This window comes from Schistocerca cancellata, chromosome 3 (genome assembly GCF_023864275.1).
Source record: "Schistocerca cancellata isolate TAMUIC-IGC-003103 chromosome 3, iqSchCanc2.1, whole genome shotgun sequence".
NCBI lineage: Eukaryota > Metazoa > Arthropoda > Insecta > Orthoptera > Acrididae > Schistocerca > Schistocerca cancellata.
This window is the reverse complement of record NC_064628.1, coordinates 788,751,389-788,776,599: the sequence shown is the minus strand read 5'-3', so window position 1 is coordinate 788,776,599 and position 25,211 is coordinate 788,751,389. Positions and strand designations below refer to the sequence as shown.

The 25,211-nt window shown below is 38.2% G+C and overlaps 1 protein-coding gene across 4 annotated transcripts in view; it reads left to right on the top strand.

Moving 5' to 3' along the window:
• The window catches only part of LOC126175842 (chromodomain-helicase-DNA-binding protein Mi-2 homolog), a 165,826-nt gene that overhangs the window by 139,568 nt on the left and 1,047 nt on the right, over positions 1-25,211 (top strand). For 3 of the 4 annotated variants that reach the window (XR_007535621.1, XR_007535620.1, XR_007535622.1), the window contains exons 34-38: positions 2,389-2,554; positions 12,092-12,286; positions 12,367-12,562; positions 19,111-19,239; positions 23,926-24,060. Coding sequence is in view for 1 of the 4 variants with exons in the window: in XM_049922847.1 (XP_049778804.1) it covers positions 2,389-2,554; positions 12,092-12,286; positions 12,367-12,562; positions 19,111-19,239 (686 nt within the window). In the remaining 3 variants the exon portion in view is untranslated. The remainder of the gene's footprint in view (positions 1-2,388; positions 2,555-12,091; positions 12,287-12,366; positions 12,563-19,110; positions 19,240-23,925; positions 24,061-25,211) is intronic. The other variant, XM_049922847.1, reaches the window with a different exon arrangement.

Here is a 25,211-nt window from a genome sequence, read left to right as displayed (position 1 = left end):
TTCGATTAGCATAAATCTAGTATCAAGCTAAACACATAAATCTGCCTTGTATAAATATTAATCTTGGATCTTTTCGGCATGAACTAAGATGAGCATTGACTCAGCAACATTTTGCGCATCAAGTTAAGTTCAGTTGCATTGTCAATTCATGACCTAGTGACTTTCTAGAAGAAAGTATTTCATTTTGCACAAATGCAAGTTAAAAAGACACAATTAATAATAAATAAATTGTTAATATTCCCACACTGCTGAAGTCCAAAACAATTTCTCGAACTGTAAGATTAAGTAATGAGAACATATTGCTCCCAAGGGATTTTTTAAGACAACTCTATCAATGTGAAAAAAATACACACGCATTTTAGAAAAACTGGTGTTTGTGGCAAGGATCCATATGGCACAGGCTGTGAAGCTGTCATTGAAATAAAGGACATCTTGTTGGGCGGCATGCTCTGCAACAGTGTGGTCCAATGGTTTGTAGGCTGCAGTTTGCCGGTTGCCATTCATGCGGACAGACAATTCATTGGTTGTCATGCCCATATAGAATGCAGCACAGTGGTTACAGCTTAGCTTGCAGATCACATGACTAGTTTCACAGGTAGCCCTGCATTTTATGGGATAGTTGATGATCGTGACCAGACTGGTGTAGGTGGTGGTGGTGGTGGTGGTGGTGTAGGTGGTGGTGGTGGTGGTGGTGGTGGTGGGGGGGGGGGGGGATGTATGGGACAGGTCTTGCATCTAGGTCGATTACAGGGATATGAGTCATGAGGCAAGGAGTTGGGAACAGGGGTTGTGTATGGGCGGACGAGGATATTGTGTAGGTTCGATGGGTGGCAGAATATCACTATGGGCAGGATAGTGGGTAGGACATTTCTCATTTCAGGGCAGGATGAAAGCCAGTCAAAACACTGACGGAGGATATAGCGTACTGTGTATTTGTTTTTGTGTGCTAAAAATCAAAACATGTGGTGCATATTGAAAAGTCATTTTTGTGCCTTGGTTAGGATGGGCGACAGTATACCACTGTGATAGTATAGGGGAGGATATTTCTCATATCAGAGCACAAAGGGAGGTAATCAATTCTCTGACAGAGAATGTGATACCGTTGCTCCAGTCCTGAGTGATACAGATTCACAAGAGGATTACTCCTTTGTGGCCAGACAATAGATATGTGGTGGATAGTAGGTGACTGGAGAGAGAAGGCAATGGAAATCTGTTTCTGAACAAGGTTGGAAAGGTAATAGATCTGTGAAGATCTCCAGTGAAATGCTTGGCATATGTGGAGAGATACTGCTCATCACTACAGATGCAAAGACCGCAAGTGACTAGGCTGTGTAGAAAGGATTTCTTGATATGGAACTGCTGGCAACTGTCAGTGAAGGTACGTTGATTGACGTGGACAATGTGGCCATCCTGTGGTGGACGTCAACATCAAAGAAGGTGGCTTTTGGGTTGGGAAGGATCAGGCGAAACAAATAGGAAGCAGGGATAGGGTATCCTCAACCTTAGGCCAGGTCATGTAGATGACATCAGTAAATCTTAGCCAGGTAAGGGGTTTGGGGTTCTGGGTTGTTAGGAAGGTTTCCCTAGATGGCCCATGAATAAGTTTGCATAGGATGGTGCCATGCAGGCACCTATTATTTATCACAGATTTTTTTTTGTAGGTGATGCCTTCAAAGCAGAAGTAATTGTGGGTTGGTATATAGCTTGTTGGTGACTGGGAAGGAGATTGTAAGTCTGAAGTCAGTCAGATGTTGAGAAAAGTAGTGTTCGGTAGCAACAAGGCCTTGGTCCTTGACAGTGACAAGCAAAGCACAGGGTAGTAAAGGAACAGGAACTGTAGAGACGCAATGGAGGAAATGTTTTATGTCTTTTATACAGGAGGATAGGCAGATGATGTTGGTCCACAAGGGCAGAGATTCTGTGGTGGCACAGTAACTAGCCACAGTAAGGTGTCCTGGGTGGTTGGGTTTATTTACCTCAGTAAGCATGTTGAAGGCAGCAGCGCAGGGAGTTGAAATGATTGAGGAAAAGGGTGGGGTGGGGCGAGAAAGAGAGATGTGGGGAGGGGGGGGGGGGTTCTGGGATTGATCTAAGGATTTGAGAAGGGACTAGAGTTCTTCTTGGACTTCTAGAATAGATCCCTGTGGCAGGGCTAATATGTGGATGTATCTGACAACTGGAGAAGCCCTGGGTTTCATTCAAACTACTGGCATATGAGATTGTTTCAAATGTTTTATGTTTTAAAAGCTAGTATATAACAAGTTATTAGCTGCTCTCTTTTTGAAATACACTATAATAGCAAGAGCTAAGATTTTCTTCATGTTGAGACAAAATGCAATTTTTTTTCACCATTTTGTGAAGAACATCTTACAAATATTCCCTTTTCAGACATGATTATTGGCTGTTGGCTGGGATTGTAACACATGGCTATGGAAGATGGCAAGATATCCAGAATGATATTCGGTTTGCCATTATCAACGAGCCCTTCAAGATGGATGTTGGCAAAGGCAACTTCCTAGAAATCAAAAACAAGTTTTTGGCTAGGAGATTTAAGGTAATTTAATTTACTTTTTGTAAAAGCTTCTAATTATCGCTTCTGGTGTTACATTAATCATACTCAAACCCTATGATAGACTAGGTTTAGTCTCTTCAATAATTTTCAATTAAGAAAACAAAACGAGTAATGCACAAACCACAACAAAGCGGAGTACATAAAGCATTCAATAATGGTTACTACACAGTTTTTAGCTTAAGTCGCCATTGTTGTAAATGTGGTAAATCAGACCAGACATCTGAAATGACCACATTTCAGACCCCCCTACTTAAAGCTTCACGTTAAAGTATCTGCTTAATAACTGAAACAAGAACATAGTGTTTATTATAATTATTGTTTATTTCTTATATATAGTTTTTCCATAAGCACACTTGCAGGCTTCTGCACCTACTATGAACTAATAAAGAGGAGAAAAATAACTTCCAATGATTAAATTGAAATGTAAGCTAATATTGTGACTCTAAGAAGAAAGTAATAATTGTCACAATTTAAAAAACAATGCAGTAGTGCGTGTAAGCATATCATCCACTGGCAGATAAATAAACTGGATTTCTGTTGTAGGCTCTAAGTTTCCAATGCTTTTTCTATACCAAGCAATTTTTATAGTTGGCGTATATTTTACTCATTGTGGTGTTACTTTATGATGGCTTAATTTTTTTATTTTAAGTGCGAGGGTGGTGATTTAGTACATGAGGGAACAAGAACTCTCATTGGTGTGTAAATAGCCTGTGCAGATTAAATTCCACGTCGTTATAGAAGTGACTATCAAAACTTTCAAATACTGCCTCTACAGAGAGATAACTTGTGAAGTTGCGCTTCGAAATAGTTAAAATATGCAGGTGTTCATCACTAAAAGGTCAGAGCTCGAAATGAAATGAAAAGTTTTTGTGTTGAAAGAAAAGGTTTCCAGCTGCAATTCATCACTAATCAATTGTGTAAATTTCAAGATCTTTTAGCTCAGTAGTAAGGTGATAGCATTTGGGCAGACAACACATTGTTCTACAGTGTTTCCGCATGGGTATCTTCATCTGCTGCCTCATTTCCTACATTTCCAGCGAACCGTGGTACACAGTCTCCAGAAATGCAAAACGGAATGAACATTTTTATTGATGTTCAGTGAAAGTTCATTTTGTGAAACGTGCAGAAATGAAACTTTTTTAAATAACGAAAGTACTTGTTTACGGAAGATTTAAATTTAGAGTTGCACTGCAGTCGTCAGTTCTCAAGCTAGTGACATTACAAAACACCGCTTTTGCTTTGTGCAAATGCAAGTTGGGAAGAAGTAAATAATAAAGAAATTGTTATTAGCACAAAAGTTACGTAAATATGTAAATTTGCCACTCCCATGCTGCTGAAATTCAAAATGTGCGTAATTAATTTCATTCTGATTCGAAAGTTGTGTGAATCCAATAGGAGTCAAATTGGTGTCAGTCTTCAAAAGAGGACATCTTGTCATTATTGGGGTAAAGGCCCAAAAAGAGGTGCCCTTTCTAAATATCACAGCTGCATATGCAATGTGTCACAAAATAGTATCTCCTAAATTTTATAGGCATTTTAAGGAGCTCAGAGTAGCTATGTATAAAAGGACATTTCGTGAATACAATAATGCCAAACAAGACAAGTAAGTGGTCCCTTTTTATGTGAGAGTTATAAATGCCTACCAGGTGTTACCAATTTGCAGCTGGTGGCCCAAAAATACCAGCTGACAGTTGGCACTACTGCAGCAGCAAAAACCTACACCTACAACACATGTTAATAGTGCTATTGCTACTAGAAATGAAAAAGGTGAAGTTTCTGTGAATACATACAATTGGCTAAATGCTTTGAAGAATACTAATGCAAACATAGTGCCTCACATAATTAAACGTATCCACTTTGAGTTCAGTGTTACCCATAAAGGCAGTTTACATTGCAAAATGGACATTGATGGAAATAATCCTTTGGCCACCGTAAAATACGGGATCACAGAATGTACTTCTGGGGGGCTTTATGAATTCAAAATTTAGGTGGTTTTGGAGCCGTTAACAGCTTCAGAATCAAATTTTGATCTAAAAGATGCCATAATACAGAGTAAAAATACCAATATTTTACCAATAAAATGGTCTTAAATTTTTGTACACTAAATCCGGGTGTATATGCCCCCAGGTAAAACCTGGGAATTTTTTCACCGGGGATTTTGATTTTGGGAATTTTTCATTATTTAATTGGTAGTTAAACTTCAGTAATTTTGACTGGTAAGAACTGATATTCTAACAAAGAATTTGACTTTAGCCATCTACTGCAGAATAATACTCCAGCATAAAACATAAACGGGATAACACCACCGAAGTAAAACTTTAGTTGCAAAGAAAATTCCCTGTTCACAACAATGAAACAAAATGCACATAGAAGCATCTACCGACAGCAAAATGTGTCAAGGGATATAGGATGAAGACAACGCAATACTGTGTAACAACAAACTGCTTTTGATGGGTGTGACATTGGCAAAAAGAGTGAGTATGTACGATGACTTTCTTGAATCACAGTGTGTTCATAGATTACACATTATGTAGTAACGATGGGAAAATGTGCAAGGTTGGTTCGTGAGCATTTCACATATAATCCGCATTTCTATGGTAAAGCTGAAGTGCTCGTTGGAACATGTATTCGCCCAGGTAACCCACGAAATGTTTGGTGCACAGCAGCAGAATTTACAGTCATGCTTGTCAGAAATATTTGGCTGCTGCATTTTATGCTGTGCTCTTAGGATCCTGCCTGACCATGCCCTCAGAAAAAAACAGCAAAAATTTTTGATGACCATTATTATATGTGAAAGCTTAACTTTTCTTGATGGAAAAATATCATCTAGTAGTCGTATTTTGCAAAGCAAGCATACATGTTATTGCCCCCATATTTTCTTGAATTTGGAGTTCACTGCCAGGCAAATCAGAGTGCTACCATCGTCTCTTGTTTCCATAACGTAACATGGGTGTTGTAACTTCTTACATTTTGGTGTACCATTTAAAGGATTGATATATTTTACAGCACTGAGAGAAAGTATATCATCATTTAACGTGGAAAAATGTACTTTCACTTGGGGCATAGTGCATTTTCACCCAGAAAAAAAAGTTTATCTATGACCGGGAAATCCAGGAACTTCTTTCTCTTGTCTGCATACACACCCTGTAAATGTGCTACACATCTGGAGGGGTTGAGAAAAGTACCCTCTACCAATGACTTTACGAAAAGTATAGTTGGTACTCACCATATAGCAGAGATGCTGAGTCACAGGTAGGCACAACAAAAAGACTGTCACAAAATACTGTGTGTGGCAACAGTCTTTTTATTGTGCCTCTCTGCGACTCAGCATCTCCGCTACATGGCGAGTAGAAACTATCCTTTTCATTATATAGTTACATTCATTCCTGGAGTTTCCATTTATGTAAGTAACGACCACAGATAATAACTGATCTCCATAACAATTCTGGGAGACGACGTATAATTAATGGATTAGTTCAAAGGTATTTTACACACACACAGTGGCAGAATAAGAAAAAGAAATGTGAAATATTTGCAGTAAACAGTGAAGTACATAGAATTCAACAGCAGCCAATAACGACTGGACACCTCTTACAGAAATTCTCTGGCTTGGATAGCAATAACTTGAGAATTTATATAAAATTTTTAACTACTAAACATGTGCTTAAAATGAGACAACTGCACGCACATCGATGTACAGAAATAGTAGTAAGCATGTGCAAGTCAGTTAGCTAAGTGGTACTTATTAGTCGTTATCATCACCACACACACACACACACACACACACACACACACACACAATGGCAATGTTTGCTAATGTGCAAAATGCTGAGTTGTCAGTGGGACTTGGGCTTAACCTAAACTGCGTAGCAGTTATTAGAGTCATAGCATTCGTCTTGCTCGATATACCTGTCAATGTATTGGATGAGTCACCTGAAACAGATGACATTGTATTTGTTGCGAGAACAGTCGAAAAAGAACATTCCAGTACCTACTGAAAAAAAGTAAACATATTAGAAGAAATTTACAAAGTGACAGTTTGAAAACATGATTCTTGTATTTCTTCCAGTTGTAGTCCTATACTTTGTCTATCTATTTCCAGTGTTGCCATTCTTATTTCATATTCTGTGAGCATGCACTGTAGTTTCATTTTATGTTCATACTGTACGCATTCTAATCTGTTTTCGCAAAATCGGTATTTCATATGGAGAAGATCTTCAATATACAGTAGAACCCCAATTATCCTAACTTCAACTATCTGTATCTCAATTGTACGGATTGCTTTGGGGGTGGAATGTTGGTTTTGTTTGATAGATATTACAGTATGCAGCATTGTTCTAAAAGCAATCTGAGGCAACTGTATTACGAAAAAATCTTTCGGTGAATAATGTCTACAGTACACACACTTTTTTTTTTCCGCTCATCATTCAGTGTGGCCTGCATCAGTCTGCCCCCTGACTTGAATGTATACACCAATTTGTCCCTGTATGTTCCATCTTCTGTGTCTTTTGTTTTGTTTTGTTTTGTTTTGTGCTTGTGTTTTGATTTACTGTATGTCATGTCTTCTAAAAGGAAACATGTTGTCTTATCACTGGCAGACAAAATAAAAGTCCTTGAACAATTAGACAAAGGCCTGAATGGTAAGAAGTTTGCTCAGATGTTTAGCGTGGGAAGATAAAAAATTTCAGACATAAAAACAAGTCAAAAATTTTAAACTCTGTCTCTGTCCTTGAGAATGAAGATGGGATTTGATTGAGAAAAGCAATGAAAACAGCAGAAAACAGTTAGCTTGAAGAGGCTGTGTTACAGTGGGCGAGCATTGGGAAACCCGCTTTCAGGGCCGACTGTTTGCAAAGAAGCAATTCTTTTAGCCAGTAAAATCACAATTTGCCTTCATTTAAAGTGAGCAATTACTGACTACAGAATTTCAAGGCAAGCAATGGTATTTGTAAGTTGGGTTTAAGTGGTTAAAAACGATTAGCAGATCAAAAAGCAGCAGAAAATTTTATTGAAAAATTCAAAATTGAAGCAGAGTCTTATGACCCTGAATTTTTGTATATCTTTGTGTGATACAACTTTAGCTTCTAATAGACCATAAGAGCAGTAAAGGCCGTGTTACCGTGCGAACTACAGAATGTCACAAAATACCCCTTCTGTTGATAGGAAAATAAAGAAAACCACGGGCTTTCAAAAATGTGAAAATTTTCCATCTTCTATAAGGATAAACCAAAGGCCTGGATGACTACTGCTTTCTTTTGTGCATGGTACGGTTCAGTTTTCATATTTGAAGGGAAAAAAAGAAAAAAAAAACTAGAAGACCATAGGGAAAGCAAGCAGTAAAGTAGTGATAATTGTGGACAATGCACCCACCCGCAGAAAGCCTTCTAGATAGAGCAGACGGACATTTCAAAATAATCTTCCTGCCACCAAACGTAATGAGTGTGCAGCAGCCAATGGACCAGTCACTTAGCAGAATATGAAGCAAAATTACAGAAGACAACTGTTGAAGGTTTTTGATAGAAGATGGAAATGAAGAAGACATTTGACTTGTCACCAAAAATTTAGTTTAAAAGGCAGGTGGCAGTACCGTGGAATTTGGTGAAGACAATCACATTAAAAAGAGCTTATAATAAATTGAAAGGATTTCAGCCAAAGAAGAAATACAGAAAGATGAAAATTAAAAGAAGAATCGTGAAAAGGGAGAGTAATAAAGAAAAGTAGCAGAGGATGAAATATCACTTGAGGACATAAGCAAAGTCTCTTAAAAATTCCTGGATGAATGATTGCAGTGCAGAGGATATAATCAAGTGGCTTGCTGCTATTCTTCCTCTTAATGAAGTATTTTTGTGTTGCATTTGGTACGCTGTTAAGCAAGTACAATGGTGCTCAACCCAAAGGTTGATTTGAACACTGTGGTGCTTTGCTAAGCATGGTCGTGTGCTCCTGGTTTCCCTCTACCTCTGAAATGACTTAAACAGCTAGTTAGAAGGGGACCTACAGTTCAACGTGTACACCAAAACACGGTGTAACTTGATTTGGCTTCGCCCCCCCCCCCCCCCCCCCCTTCCCCCTCCCGAGAGGAAAAAAAGTGGTGAGTAACAGAACAAATTGTAGAACCAATGGGGATTGAACCTAAAACCCAGTGAGCCATCGAGGCATATTTATGTGCAGTCAATTAATCCTTCTGTGTATACACATCGTGGTATGCCAATCCTCAGTTGTTGTGGACATTTATACATGCACCTCTTTGATTTTCCTACAGTGCTATGGATGTCTGAATGCTTCCTTAGCTGCCAACCTATTATTGCTGTGAAAGAGTTACTTCCATATCTTGATGAATAAAAAAGTTTAAAGTATTTATCATATAACACACGTGCCTTATTACATGCTATCATCTGCAGAAAACCCTATTTTCGTTATCTTGAAGTGTTTGACACATGACAATTGTTTTGACCACAATTCACAATGCAAGGATGTGAATGGGCATGTGTCTGACTACAGTCCGCCAAATACAAAACCCAATAACTCAAGAATTAAATGCAATAGCCTTCTGCTCTCAATTCCAAATAAAATTTTGATATCTTTCTACATTTTATTCATTGAAATCTCTAAGCTAAAATTAAACATACACAAAAGTTAGCGCATTTTTACCTCTGCAATTTTTGTACAGTGTTTTACTTAAGGCAGTGCACTAAGTACAATGGATAACAAAAAGAAATTCAGGTCTTATCAAGGGAATGCATCAGACTGTAAGATGTGTAAAAATTGTCTTTCAACTAATAGTTTTCGGAAAATAGGATGATAAGTACAGGGCTATTACAAATGATTGAAGCGATTTCACAGCTCTACAATAACTTTATTATTTGAGATATTTTCACAATGCTTTGCACACACATACAAAAACTCAAAAAGTTTTTTTACGCATTCACAAATGTTCGATATGTGCCCCTTTAGTGATTCGGCAGACATCAAGCCGATAATCAAGTTCCTCCCACACTCGGTGCAACATGTCCCCATCAATGAGTTCGAAAGCGTCGTTGATGCGAGCTCGCAGTTCTGGCACGTTTCTTGGTAGAGGAGGTTTAAACACTGAATCTTTCACATAACCCCACAGAAAGAAATCGCATGGGGTAAGTCGGGAGAGCGTGGAGGCCATGACCTGAATTGCTGATCATGATTTCCACCACGACCGATCCATCGGTTTTCCAATCTCCTGTTTAAGAAATGCTGAACATCATGATGGAAGTGCGGTGGAGCACCATGCTGTTGAAAGATGAAGTCGGCGCTGTCGGTCTCCAGTTGTGGGATGGGCCAATTTTCCAGCATGTCCAGATACACGTGTCCTGTAACGTTTTTTTCGCAGAAGAAAAAGGGGCCGTAAACTTTAAACCGTGAGATTGCACAAAACACGTTAACTTTTAGTGAATTGCGAATTTGCTGCACGAATGCGTGAGGATTCTCTACCGCCCAGATTCGCACATTGTGTCTGTTCACTTCATCATTAAGAAAAAATGTTGCTTCATCACTGAAAACAAGTTTCGCACTAAACGCATACTCTTCCATGAGCTGTTGCAACTGCGCCGAAAATTCAAAGCGTTTGACTTTCTCATCGGGTGTCAGGGCTTGTAGCAATTGTAAACGGTAAGGCTTCTGCTTTAGCCTTTTCCGTAAGATTTTCCAAACCGTCGGCTGTGGTACGTTTAGCTCCCTGCTTGCTTTATTGGTCGACTTCCGCGGGCTACGCGTGAAACTTGCCCGCACGCGTTCAACCGTTTCTTCGCTCACTGCAGGCCGACCCGTTATTTCCCCTTACAGAGGCATCTAGAAGCTTTAAACTGCGCATACCATCGCCAAATGGAGTTAGCAGTTGGTGGACCTTTGTTGAACTTCGTCCTGAAGTGTCGTTGCACTGTTATGACTGACTGAAGTGAGTGCATTTCAAGCACGACATACGCTTTCTCGGCTCCTGTCGCCATTTTGTCTCACTGCGCTCTCGGCGCTCTGGCGGCAGAAACCTGGAGTGGGGCTCAGCCGAACAAAACTTAATGAGTTTTCCTACGTATCTGTAGTGTGTCGTGACAATATGTCAATGAATGGAGCTACAGTGAATTTATGAAATCGCTTCAATCATTTGTAATAGCCCTGTATTTCATATCAGTTGGAAAATGTCTTTCAGCACAGGCACCAGTATTTCGCAAGTGGTACAGCTGTAACAAAAGTGCTGTCAGCACAGAATGCAAAGAGCATGTCTGTAGCAGCCAAAAGGGTTAATAAGTTATTTGTCAATCAGAAACCACACTGAGCGAAGGGAACAAACACTATTCAGTTGTGAGGCTGCAGATACACACAGTCCACTGCAGTGGGCACTCCCAACTGTTGTTGTGTCTTTCATGCTGTTGCAGTCTCACAACCGAATGAAAATGCCAAAGACGTGACAATTCAAAAGCTGTCCACTGCAGTGAAAATTACCCGCCAAAGGGTTACTTTTCGGTATACATGAACATACTCAATTGCTGTAGTAATACTTTGTAAATCAAAAGTAAACGGCATAGACATTTTGCTTAGAAAACATACAAAATTGACAACTAAAAGGAAATTAAAATTCTTAACGCATTAAATGTGTGCTAGGTCTATTAGCGCCTCTGTGTTATTAAGCTGTACAAACCCTCTTTCCTTAGCCATTGAGTGTGTACCATGTGATACAGTGTGTGGAAACTGAGGACTGCATGCTTATTGTTATTATAGGTGTGGAAATTTGAATAAATTGTGACTTTGGGTCTGCAATTAGCTTATGTCCACTTTTTGTAACAGCAAGCCTGACAAAATTATAGTCTTCAGTTTTATACATTTCAACTGTGAAAATTTTTCTGCTAGAGTTTTTGATGCATGTAATTACATAAAGATTAAATTTAATAAATACAAAGTGTATTTTAAATTGTACCTTCTGGTATAGGACTGCATTCTTGGTCATTTTCGTTATATTGCCATAACACATTTTTCAACTTTTTCAGTCACAGTTTGTCCCTATTTTTGTGAATAAAAGTCATTGGTAATATCTTTCACACCTTTCCTTTGTTGGCAGTAGTAACTTCGTTGGTTTTTTGCCTTCTGTTGTATCTTTTGCTGGCCTAATCAGCAATAAATCTTTTTTAAACTGTGGAGAAGTTTGTTTTTCCTCCATCTTTACAAGACCCCTTCAGTAATTGTTGTGTATCTACAATGCACTAATATATTTGGTCAAAGTAGGGTCAGAACTGATCTTCAGTCAGCAGGGTTTATACAGTCAGCTGTCTGTGTATCTTAAGGTATAATTGTAAGAGGTAACACTCATCTTGTGTGCTCTGCCTTGAAATGAAATGGTCTGTACATAGTCATGACACAGCTAATTCCTGCTGTGGCTAGGACTTTTCATTTGTTATGTCAAGTGATGTTTTTGAGCCTGTTCCAATATAAAACTTTATGAAGTTATTGTTAGTCTTTGTTTCACAACACCAATTTTTGTTGTTGTTTGTCTTACAGCTTTTGGAACAGGCACTTGTAATTGAAGAGCAACTGCGCAGAGCAGCTTACCTGAACCTCACACAGGATCCTAATCATCCAGCAATGTCACTAAATGCGCGTTTCGCAGAAGTAGAGTGTCTTGCTGAATCACATCAGCATCTCTCTAAAGAGTCTCTTGCTGGAAATAAACCAGCAAATGCTGTACTCCATAAGGTTAGTGACATTATGATACATTACCAGCAGTTTGACTGTTGCTATTCATGGTAATAATATTGTATTATTTTATGTTGCAGGTGCTGAATCAGTTGGAAGAACTGTTATCGGATATGAAATCTGATGTGAGTAGGTTACCAGCTACTTTAGCAAGGATACCTCCTGTGGCACAACGTTTGCAAATGTCGGAGCGGTCCATACTTTCGAGGTTAGCTGCAACAACCACCTCGGGCAGTACGGCTACAACTCCAACAACATCACAGCAAGGAGCTGCCGGTAAACAGAGCTTGGTTTTGGAACTATTTTTCATACAAATGTGTGAGGATGTGGTCCTTCATTCAGCATAATACCTATATAAAACTAAACCAGTCCCAGATTCGATATCCGGTTTGAATAACGCTTTACCAGGCGCGGTCCTATTGAAGGCGGTATGCTCTTTCCTTCTTCAAACCTTCGAACTGACTTGCCCCAGCCAGTTGCTGTATCTACAGTTTGAGAGACCCCCATGGTTCAAATTTCACATTTTCACATATACAGATCATTGCAGGTGAAAGAAGCAATAAATACTGATCTGACACTAACACACAGCCACTGAGCTACAATATTTATATAGTATTATAAAAGCATCTTCATTAACTATGTAAAGAGGTGTAACAATTCCGTGCATTTTTACAGCATGTGTTTAAGCGAAATAATGTTGAACGCCATAGATTTGCAAAGCCTTAGACTTAATTTGACTGTAGTGATAATTCAGAATTTTTCCAGTGTAATTGATGACATATTTCTGACTGTTTAGCTGTTCTGATTCAGTTGATACCTAATATTTAAACTACCAACTTACACTGAAGACCCAAAGAAACTGGTACATCTGCCTAATATCGTACAGGGCCCACATGAGTATGCAGAAGTGCTGCAACATGACATGGCATGAACTCGATTAATGTCAGAAGTAGTGCTGGAGGGAATTGACACCATGGACCCCTCAAGGCTGTCCATAAATCCATAAGTGGGTGGAGATATCTCTCTTCTGAACAGCACATTGCAAGGCATTCCAGATACGCTAAACATGTTCATGTTTGGGGAGTTCTGGTGGCCAGCGGAAGTGTTTAAACTCAGAAGAGAGTTCATGGAGCCATACTGTAGCAATTGTGGACGTGTGGGGTGTCGCATGTTGTCCATCCAAGCTTTGTAATTTCAGTGTTCATTTTTCAAAATCAAACATTGGAAAGTCCATGATAGAATAACAATAATATGAAAAGACGGAAGGAGAGGGAAAGACGAAAGGATGTGGGTTTTAAGGGAGACGGTAAGGAGTCATTCCAGTCCCGGGAGCGGGACTTGGGGGGAAAAAAGGACAGGAATACACACACACACACACACACACACACACACACACACACACACACACACACATATTATATATATATATATATGAATATAATAGAGGGAAACATTCCACGTGGGAAAAATATATTTAAAAAGAAAGATGATGAGACTTACCCAACAAAAGCGCTGGCAGGTCGATAGACACACAAATTTGTGTGTCTATCGACCTGCCAGCGCTTTTGTTGGGTAAGTCTCATCATCTTTCTTTTTAAATATATATATATATATATATATATATATATATATATATATATATATATATATATATATATATATAGACACAAGCAGACATTTGTAAAGGATAGTGATCAAAGTGTCAATGCAAGTGGGAGTTGGAGAACTGGAGTGTGGGCAGAATATTGAGACAGTTGACGTTGAAAAAATTTCATGTCAACAATATTGAAGAATAGACTGTACTCACAACATATAGGAGGCACTGAGTTGCAGACAGATAATTAAAACTTTTTCATTGTGCCTATCTGTGACTCAACGCCACCTATGTGATCAGTAGCAATCTATCCTTTTCATATTATTATGAATATAATAGAGGGAAACATTCCACGTGGGAATGTGGCCTTTACAAATGTCTACTTGTGTCTATGTATAAGCGGATGTGTGTGTGTGTGTGTGTGTGTGTGTGTGTGTGTGTGTGTGTGCGCATCCTTTCGTCTTTCCCTCTCCTTCCCTCTTTCCTGACGAAGCAACCGTTTGTTGCGAAAGCTTGAATTTTGTGTGTATGTTTGTGTGTGTATTGACCTGCCAGTGCTTTTGTTTGGTAAGTCTCATCATCTATCTTTTTAGATATATTTTTCCCACGTGGAATGTTTCCCTCTATTATATTCATAATAATATGAAAAGGATAGATTGCTACTGATCACATAGGTGGCATTGAGTCACAGACAGGCACAATGAAAAAGTTTTAATTATCTGTCTGCAACTCAGTGCCTCATATATGTTGTGAGTACAGTCTATTCTTCAATATTGTTGACACCAAATTTTTTCAACGTCAACTGTCTCGATATTCTGCCCACACTCCAGTTCTCTCCAACTCCCACTTGCATTGACACTTTGATCACTATAACTTGTTAGGAATTTGCTGCACACATTGTTAGGAGTCTGTGCAATGCTCAATCTGCCACCTTTTCTCATGATCTGCTTACTCACTGACTAAGTGTACTGTGATCAATGTTGTCATCCCATACAGCTTCTGCAACCTCTTCTGAAAGTTTGTCACGACTGTTTTCATAACAGAACAACACTCTAACAGCACATTGCTTCAGATGAACATCACATTGCTTCAGATGAACATCACGTTCACGGGGCTGAATTGCTGTGCAATACTTACTTTCAAGAGACTAAATATTAAGTACTGCCAATAAACACAAACAGAAGTAAAAAAAAAGCAGCACAGGGTGAAAACGGGGAATTAAATTTGAATGCAGGCAGGAAGCATACTTCTGACCTCTGTGAAATTAACGATACTAAAATGAAAATGAGATCGACAGGAAGTGCAAAATGGCTAAGCAGGGATGGCTAGAGGACAAATGTAAGGATGTAGAGGCTTGCCTCACTAGGGGTAAGATAGATACTGCCTACAGGAAAATTAAAGAGACCTTTGGAAAGAAGAGAACCACTTGTATGAATATCAAGAGCTCAGATGGCAACCCAGTTCTAAGCAAAGAAGGGAAGGCAGAAAGGTGGAAGGAGTATATAGAGGGTTTATACAAGGGCGATGTACTTGAGGACAATATTATGGAAATGGAAGAGGATGTAGATGAAGATGAAATGGGAGATACGATACTGCGTGAAGAGTTTGACAGAGCACTGAAAGACCTGAGTCGAAACAAGGCCCCGGGAGTAGACAACATTCCATTAGAACTACTGACGGCCTTGGGAGAGCCAGTCCTGACAAAACTCTACCATCTGGTGAGCAAGATGTATGAGACAGGTGAAATACCCTCAGACTTCAAGAAGAATATAATAATTCCAATCCCAAAGAAAGCAGGTGTTGACAGATGTGAAAATTACCGAACTATCAGTTTAATAAGTCACAGTTGCAAAATACTAACGCGAATTCTTTACAGACGAATGGAAAAACTGGTAGAAGCAGACCTCGGGGAAGATCAGTTTGGATTCCGTAGAAATGTTGGAACACGTGAGGCAATACTAACCTTATGACTTATCTTAAAAGAAAGATTAAGAAAAGGCAAACCTACATTTCTAGCATTTGTAGGCTTAGAGAAAGCTTTTGACAGTGTTGACTGGAATACTCTCTTCCACATTCTAAAGGTGGCAAGGGTAAAATACAGGGAGCGAAAGGCTATTTACAATTTGTACAGAAACCAGATGGCAGTTTCAAGAGTCGAGGGGCATGAAAGGGAAGCAGTGGTTGGGAAAGGAGTGAGACAGGGTTGTAGCCTATCCCCAATGTTATTCAATCTGTATATTGAGCAAGCAGAAAAGGAAACAAAAGAAAAATTCGGAGTAGGTATTAAAATTCATGGAGAAGAAGTAAAAACTTTGAGGTTCGCCGATGACATTGTAATTCTGTCAGAGACAGCAAAGGACTTGGAAGAACAGTTAAATGGAATGCACAGTGTCTTGAAAGGAGGATATAAGATGAACATCAACAAAAGTAAAACAAGGATAATGGAATGTAGTCGAATTAAGTCAGGTGATGCTGAGGGAATTAGATTAGGAAATGAGACACTTAAAGTAGTAAAGGAGTTTTGCTATTTAGGGAGTAAAACAACTGATGATGGTTGAAGTAGAGAGGATATAAAATGTAGACTGGCAATGGCAAGGAAATTGTTTCTGAAGAAGAGAAATTTGTTAACATCGAGTATATATTTGTCAGGAAGTCGTTTCTGAAAGTATTTGTATGGAGTGTAGCCATGTATGGAAGTGAAACATGGACGATAACTAGTATGGACAAGAAGAGAATAGAAGCTTTCGAAATGTGGTGCTACAGAAGAATGCTGACGATAAGGTGGGTAGATCACGTAACTAATGAGGAGGTATTGAATAGGATTGGGGAGAAGAGAAGTTTGTGGCACAACTTGACTAGAAGAAGGGATCGGTTGGTAGGACATGTTTTGAGGCATCAAGGGATCACAAATTTAGCATTGGAGGGCAGCGTGGAGGGTAAAAATCGTAGAGGGAGACCAAGAGATGAATACACTAAGCAGATTCAGAAGGATGTAGGTTGCAGTAGGTACTGGGAGATGAAGAAGCTTGCACAGGATAGAGTAGCATGGAGAGCTGCATCAAACCAGTCTCAGGACTGAAGACCACAACAACAAAATCAAAATTACATCTTACAAAGACAAACAGTCCATCAGGAATGGAGGTATTGGCAACTCCTTTCAGTTTATTTCTTGTGACACCCACTCCAGTGCCACTGTCTGTGTCTACTGTCGTGCGCCTTCCTCAGGGAGAATATACCTCAGGATGAGAGGGACTCGCCTTTTTTTTGTCTCTCATCATTGTAAAGTCTCCTATTTCTCCTCCTTTTGCCTATGAACAACTGCAGACTATGATTATTTCAACTGTTTCTCCTTTCCTTTCTTCCAGATGTCTTCTTCTTGGTTTTTTTTGTGGAAACCTTAAAATATTATAGTTTCTTTCTGAGTGGCAGTAATTACTCAGTATCCATGGAGTAATTTGGAGTTTGTCCATGTAACTTCCAGTATCTTTGCATCATGTGTTACCCATTCTTAATTTACCAAAGTATGTGAACAGTGGGTTCATCCTTTGGATGTTGCCACAGAAAGCTTTATCTTTTCATAATCATATCTAGAATTTTTTCAGTTCATTTATAATGTAAACTATTATGGCATATTCTATATTGTGTTTGCCGTTTAACTGGTCCAAAAATTTTTCTTAATATGCTCTTTTTCTGTGATTTCCAGTGCTTCCATTATTGCATTTGTATTTATCAAAAACTCCAGGAGTAACTAACAATAATATTATGAAAAGGATAGATTGTTCCTCACCATACAGAACAGACATTGAGTCACAGACAGGCACAAGATAACTCTCATTGTGGTTGTTCACATCAATTATCACCCACCTGCTCTGTGCAGTGGGTGGATCCAAGCTGCCTTCCAGTCTTCATAATCTCTCTTGTTAACCAGATATTTTGGATGATTTCATTTAGCTTGTCCAGAAATTTATTATTCGAATATTTCACGTGTAGTGCAATTATGGAATCCTCTCCATGTCCCTTATTGTTTTCTTAACTCATTTTTATTGAGTCACTTTTATGTCTGTCTGTCTGCCTGTTTGGTACAAATTTTGCTGTCTATTTTAAACTAACTTCCCTTCAGACATGGATGCCAACGCAATATTAAGTCACTTTCTCTTATCGTGGATGAGGGCAAAAAAGATAGATAACACCACACATCTCAGTTGCCGTGCAGGACCAGTGGGTTGCATGGCTAATATTGGAATGTGTTCCACGCAGTTTGCGAGTGGTTGGATACAGCTAAGCAGGGGGAGGGGACAGAGAGAGGGGGAGGAAGGGATTGTGTGCAGTATATGTGACATTCTGACATATGATATAAAGGAATTACAGGCATTGGCTGCAAGTGGGTATTGACTGAATTCAGTGGGGAAAGTTGAGAATTTGTGCAGGACCAAATTCAAACCTGGCATAAATTTTCAATTTTCCCTGTTGATTTCAGTCAGTGCCCACTTGCAGCCAATGTCTGTAATTCCTTTGTATATTAATCCATAATAGCTGCTGGATCAAAAAGGTGTCTTTCTTTCCAACATGTCCAAAAGGACAGACACCACAAATATATATCCTGACATATTCTTACATAAGTGAAACCACAAGTAAAAAGCTCTAATTATTTTTAAAAAATAATTGCAACAGAATGTTTAAAATCCATTGAAATTTCACACACGCAATACTAAAAGACAGAAAATAATTATTTAAATAAAAATATTTTAAATGTAACATTTTTAGCTGTACTAAAAAGTATAAAGACCCATGCAGATTCCTAACCACATGTAGATAAGTTTTATAATGAAAAACATGGGACACACGAAATCTTATAAGTATTTTCATAGCTATGAAAGTACCACATTCGCAAGTTTGCAGGATTATCTGTATGAGGTTGGGAATGTGTATGGCACTGTGAGAATTTATTTTGTACTTTTTAGTCCAATATAAAAAGTATTGATTTAAAAATTATTTAAACAATTATTTATTTATCAGGTTGTATGGGACCATGCAGATCAAAGCTAGCAAGTTATGGATCAAATCAATAGATACTTTATAGAATGCTGATTAGAAAACTTATAAACAAAAGAGTTAAAGAATTAATGAAACCCTTAAAAATCCTATTTCCATCATTTTAAATATAGCCTCTGTTGCTTGCTTCTATGTTGTTTTGGAATACTGACTTTAAATATGTGATGATGCCTTGCAGCACTCCTGAGCTCACAGTTCCCAGGAGCATTCCAAGCTGCACAGTTGCCAGCTGCTTTCTCTGCAGCGAATTTTGCGAACTTCAGACCACAGTATTCTGTGCCCGGTCAACCACCACAAGGTTTTCCAGGTAAGACATTTTTTCTTCTTCCTTTTGACAAACTCTGTTGTTACCAAGACTTTCAATAATTTGTATAATAATCTACTTACCCTACCTTATTTATTTTGTGTAAGCACAAATATAAATAAAAATTCATGCATCCAGTTATTTCTGGTGTATCATGGGTTCCGTGTGCTTTTCATGTTTAATAATAAAATAAACTAACAGCAAAACATTGAGTCCTAAAATGTAATAGCTATTTGAACAGTTAGTTTTCAGATGGGATCTCTATTATCATCACCTTTTGATGTGCATTTGTGACTTGAACAATGCAAGGTCTTGTAGTCATTGAAAATCAATTCTTCATGCTAATTATGTGCCTAACAGGTGTGTACTGAAACATTTACTTTCACTTGCAAAAATATGGTGATGATTTGCAGAAATTTGTCGCAATTTGCTGCTCATATTTTGTTCTAAAAGGGTTAAATGCCACAGAGGTAACTGGAAAACAACGACACTGTTGAAAATAAACTAAAGTGTGAAATTAGGTAGTTAAAATAGTAAGAGTGGTTGATTTTACTCATCATATAATTGATATTAACATGTTACTCTGACATGTTCAATCTATTGCATATCATGTTGATCAAGTTTTAGGGAAGTGTATTTTTAGTACTTATCAATCATGTTAGACTTTGGGCGTTGCTAGACGCCAGATCAATACTGTGTCTGAAACAATGTCCAATTCTGGACATGTATTGTGTGCAGATGATCTTTTTGAAGTTTAGCCTACATTGTTCCAGTACCTCTCTCCTGTAAAGGGAAGTTGTGTGTTGCACCTAAATTGCAAAAACAAAAAAGGAGGGGGGGGGGGGGGGGGGCAAGAATCTGGGTTTGACTAATAATCAAGGAAACAATTTAGATCTGCGGGAAGCTCCATTTGTATGATGGTTACAGCCCATGAAACAACAGAATAATATTTTTCAAGGTGGCAGTAGTGGCTATTGATGGCAAAACAAAACAATGAAATGAATGGAAAACTACCAGCAAAGTCTGTCTTCTGTCATTTCAGTAGCATTTTAACTTCAATAATGTACATTTTTAAGCTCACGTTCATCACCAGGGCTTCAGATGCAGATTCGTTACAATATCAACATGCTAGAAATACTTATCTGTGAAGGTTGCTGGTTTCTGTTGTACTTGATACCACAACGGCCTGGCTGTACAGGGAGCAAACCGGGGTGTCTGCCCCGGGTGGCAATTTCAGGGGATGCCAAAATCATATTCTTGAAGGAAAAAAACCTTGTTTCAGAAAGCGCCTCGTATCCAGCGCACATTGGTCTATTGTTTATTCATACGATTTTGAAACCTATCCCTGTCGGTTCTTCCGACATTTATGAACATGTTCCAAGTTGATTTCCGAATGAATCATAAGTTGATTTTTCAATGCTTAGATAGTGTACATGATGTATTTACCAAGGGAATCCCCATTGCACCTAAAAAAAAAATTCCCACAGACCAAAGGGAACTGAGCCTAATAAACCCAAACAGATGAATGCTGTATGTTTATGTGGTTGATTTGGTGTGCGACTGATAAGTGTTATAATTATTGGCGAAATCCATAGATTCGGACTACCAAAGTGAAAATAAACAATTAACAAAAGTAACAGGTAAGGAAGATTGCTTAGTATCTTCTCAGTGTGCCCAAGAAAATGAAATTTTGATAAAATTCTGGCCACATTGTTACACTACTAAGGGCCAGATTTACAGTCCCCAGTTTGAACATGTAATAAAGCGTAACCAGAGAATAAGTGTGGGATAACTAAACCTGTGATTCTGGCAGGGTTAGTGAAGTTAAACAGAGAATAATTTTTAACACTGGCAGGAAAGATACAGAATTAGTGATGACAAGATTGTTAGAATGAGGAAGGAGAAGATATAACAATGCCAAATTGATATAAAAATATGTACTACTACTATTTTCTGATCTCGTGCTAGAAAAACTGGAGCATATGAATGAAGTGAAGTGTGGAACTATTTCCTAACTTAAAACTTTTTGCTTGTTGTAGGCCTAATAGGCATTTGATATTGCTACTTCATGAATTATATTCTGTCGTGTTATTTATGTAAATGAGCTACATAAAAATGACCATTTGTGCCGAAGCAGTCTCGCATATTTGGTCTTTGTCAAAATTGCTGCAATATTAGGAAGGCGTATTTCATTTTGTGTAACAGACAGTGACAAAATAGATGTAATCGAATTGAGAAACTGCACCTATCTTTGGTACTATTCGTGTCAACAGCATTTTCATTACTAAGCAACGACATTTTGGTTTCTCATGTAGCAAAACATTTGAAGACCACCTCCAATTTTCTTCATACTTGAGTGAAAGTCAGTGTCTTGACATATATTTCTTAAAGAAGTAAGACACGATTCTCAAAAATTTGCCTTTGAAAGTTAGAAGATTTCTGGGTGCTGTTAAGTATGAAACATTTGTAGATGATAAACAAATTCATTGGTAGCTCAGCATGTAGCGCAGTTGGTTTTTATCATACTCTTTAGTTCAAATCTTGATAGTACCATACTTTTGTGCTTCTGTTGGAATACCACACTCACTAACAAATTTGAGTGCTAATAAATTACATTGAGTCATAATTGTATTAAAATTAATATCTTCTTTATGTTTAATTACGGGTCGTACAGAAATAAATTAAAATTTCGTAGAGCCACAAAATGCCATTTTGTTAAATGAAAAAATTTGCATTTAAATGATGCTGTTCAATCCCTAATAATAAAACACAGTTGATTTTCTGTTTAATGATTCGCCTTTTTGTACCAAGTTTTAATATACTGTGAATAGTAATTAAAAGTAAAAAGAGGTTATTTGTATTAAAAACAAAGATTCCATATTTGTTACTTAAAATTTCCAGGTGACAGTGAATATGGAATAGAAGAGTAGTAATTGCTGTTACAGCTACACTGATCACAATTCAATTATTCTGCATCTGAGCTCATGTCGAATTTGTTAATAAGCTAAAGAAAGTTATATACTTAAAAGTGCTCAAAAATCTTCTAATCTTCAAAGACAGTACCACCACCACCACCACCACCACCACCACCACCGCCTCCAAGTTCTTTTGAGCATTGCAGCATACTGCTTTCGGAAACAGGTATCCAGGCGCTGACCTTCGCATCTTAAAAAGTCCAAAGAAAACCAGAGAGGGCCACTCAGAAAGCTACCTTTGTCAGTGTCATAATATCTGTTTCACACTTGTAATGATAAATAATGTGTGCACAATAGAAAGAGAATAGCTGGTGTTAGCTTGGAGTTCAAAAGACATTGCTACCTCCTGCTTCTTCAAAGATATGTCAGTGTTAGATGTGACTGCATGTCCAGCCGACATATTATGATCTCATCACCTCACATTGTGCCATTTATCCAGTATGTCAGATCATAAAATAGTAGTGTACTCTTGTTGAACTTAATAAATTTAGCATGTTCCTCTCTCAATTTTGTTAACGATGTCCTGAAAGTACTTCGGAAAAGCAGCCAGTGGATGACCGTGTGAAAAACCAACCTGTTTTATAGATATTTTAAATTTTGCTTTCTAAGTGTGAATGATATGCTGCTTCTTATACCTGTTTGTTACAAATGTTCAGTTAAATGCCATTGACCTGCCGAAGGAAAAATGTTTCCACCACACACATGCTTAAATGTCAGCTGTTCAATAGAGGTGCTGGAACATGTAAGAACTTGGATAAGGATCATTTCAGGAATCATGTGGAAGAGATGTTTGATAAGACAGAGCACCTTCTGCCGAGAGTAGTACAGCAAAGATAATGAAGAAGGATAAAGTTAGGTGGAAGACTTGACGATTACTGTGCTGTAAAAGAGTTGTATCTGAAGTATTTCATTATGTACTCATCTAGCAGTTACCCATGCTCAACCCCAACCAAAACACTGTTTATTGAAGCACACGAGTCTCGACTTGAGGACACCAGTGGTGTGAAATATTGTTCATAGTGAGAAATTTGTTCGCTGTGGTGCTGGAATAAAGAAGCAAATAAAAATCATAGAAAGAAGTTTGCATGTAATGCCGTAGCTAACAGGGATGGGGAGGGTTTTACCTACACGGAAAAAAAATCAGAATATTACAACTGGTACACAGGACAAGAAAATCGGCCTTGACTGAAAGAGGTGTAAGGGTGAGTTCATTAAGAGTAGAATTTTCCTCAATTGTGGACAAGAAACAAAAAATTCAAAATGTGGTTGGAGAAGATGAGCCACTTACCCACAGGAAGAACAGTTTGCTACAGTTGCACGTTGTGCAAGTCAGTACATACCTTGTGGTGGTGGTGGTGGTGGTGATCAGTAAGGTAATCTCTCTATCTCTCTCTCTCTCTCTCTCTCTCTCTCTCTCTCTCTCTCTGTGTGTGTGTGTGTGTGTGTGTGTGTGTGTGTGTGTGTGTGTGTGTGTGTGTTGAAAGTGGAATTTGCTTAATCGAATGTTGATGTCACGTTTGGATTATTGTATTTCTAATGCTCATGAATACATGTCTGTGTTGTGATTTGTGTTTTGGGCCAAGTTTTATTCCAATTTGTTTGTTTTTGTATTTCAACTTCTCTTTTACTTGGACTTCAGGGTATAGTAACATGATATATGTGATTACTGAAATTTTAAAGCTCTGGTTGGAAGACAGGCTTGTTATATTTCCAGAGACGTCGCCAGACATCGATGTCTCTCGAGTTCCCTTGTTTCATGATGGCAACTGGAGGGAGTCATGGTAGATGTCATGGCCCTAGCTTTTAGGGGAAATGTTATAAATAATGCTCAGTTAAATCACCTACTCAGGTCTGGTGGACATTTCTTTTAGATATTATTGCTTTGTTGTTACTTTTGGCTGCTTCCGTTACTTTTTTGAGTTTCGAAGAATCGGGATTGTCAGAATGTCATCTGGCTACTAAAATGTGCATTTGTTATTAATATGTCCTTTCCGATAAGTATGCTAGCAGGAGAAATTGCTTTGTATTTTTTGTGTATTTTTGCATTGACTTGGGCCATGAAGTAACATATGTCATTGTCCCAGGTGTCATGTTCTTGTGCAGAGTCATTAGCATGTGGCTGGACTGTTCATGCTGCATATCTTAATTCATGATGTAATGTGTTATATTTCTGACATGCTGTAAGAGTACAAATTTGTGTTAACGCAATAAAGGAATTTCAGATATGCAATAGGTATGATGTGCTATTGTGGCATGCAGTTGTGCACCATTATTTAAAGAAAATAAATGTTTATTTTCCCATGTTACCAGTCAAGAGATGTAAAAGCATGCACCTCGCATTGCCATCCAATTAATTGCAATGTGTGCACTCCATTTTTAGCAATTTTTCAGGAGCATGATACCCTCACAGCTTTTTACGTTTGCATGATTTAAATGTTGCATTGCATTCAATTGCTTCTGGTCTTGTTTCTTGTTAAGTTTTTCCACTGAGGCATGGCCTTGTGCTGAAAGAAACACGGGTGTGAGCCGTTGGTAGCTGACGTCTCTCAAAAATATATGAAATAGGGTGTTTCCCCTTGTGATGCTGCTTGTGTACCTCATAAACTGCAATATGGTGTTTGTCTGCTGATGATGACAGGCTTTTCTGTTTAACTCATAATTTTCCAAACAATTTAGGCCTAGCACTGTCTTGCCTCTAACAACATAAGTATTATTTTGCAGTGGGATACAGTGTTGATGCAACTTTTAGAAAAGGTGAAATTAAAAGTATTCCATTTGTGGAATCAAGTAATTTGCTGAACATTTTTGAGCTTCCTTTCCTGTTGATCACTTCTTCGATGTAGTGGCATTGTTACCCAGTTTTATAGAATCAGCAAGTGTTTTCCTCCATATTACGAATATCATTATACGTGAGCAGTGCTTTTGTTTAAATTACTTTTCGAATACCTTAGGCATGTAATGTTTTAGTATGCCAAGTTACTAAATGTGTTATGAGCATGT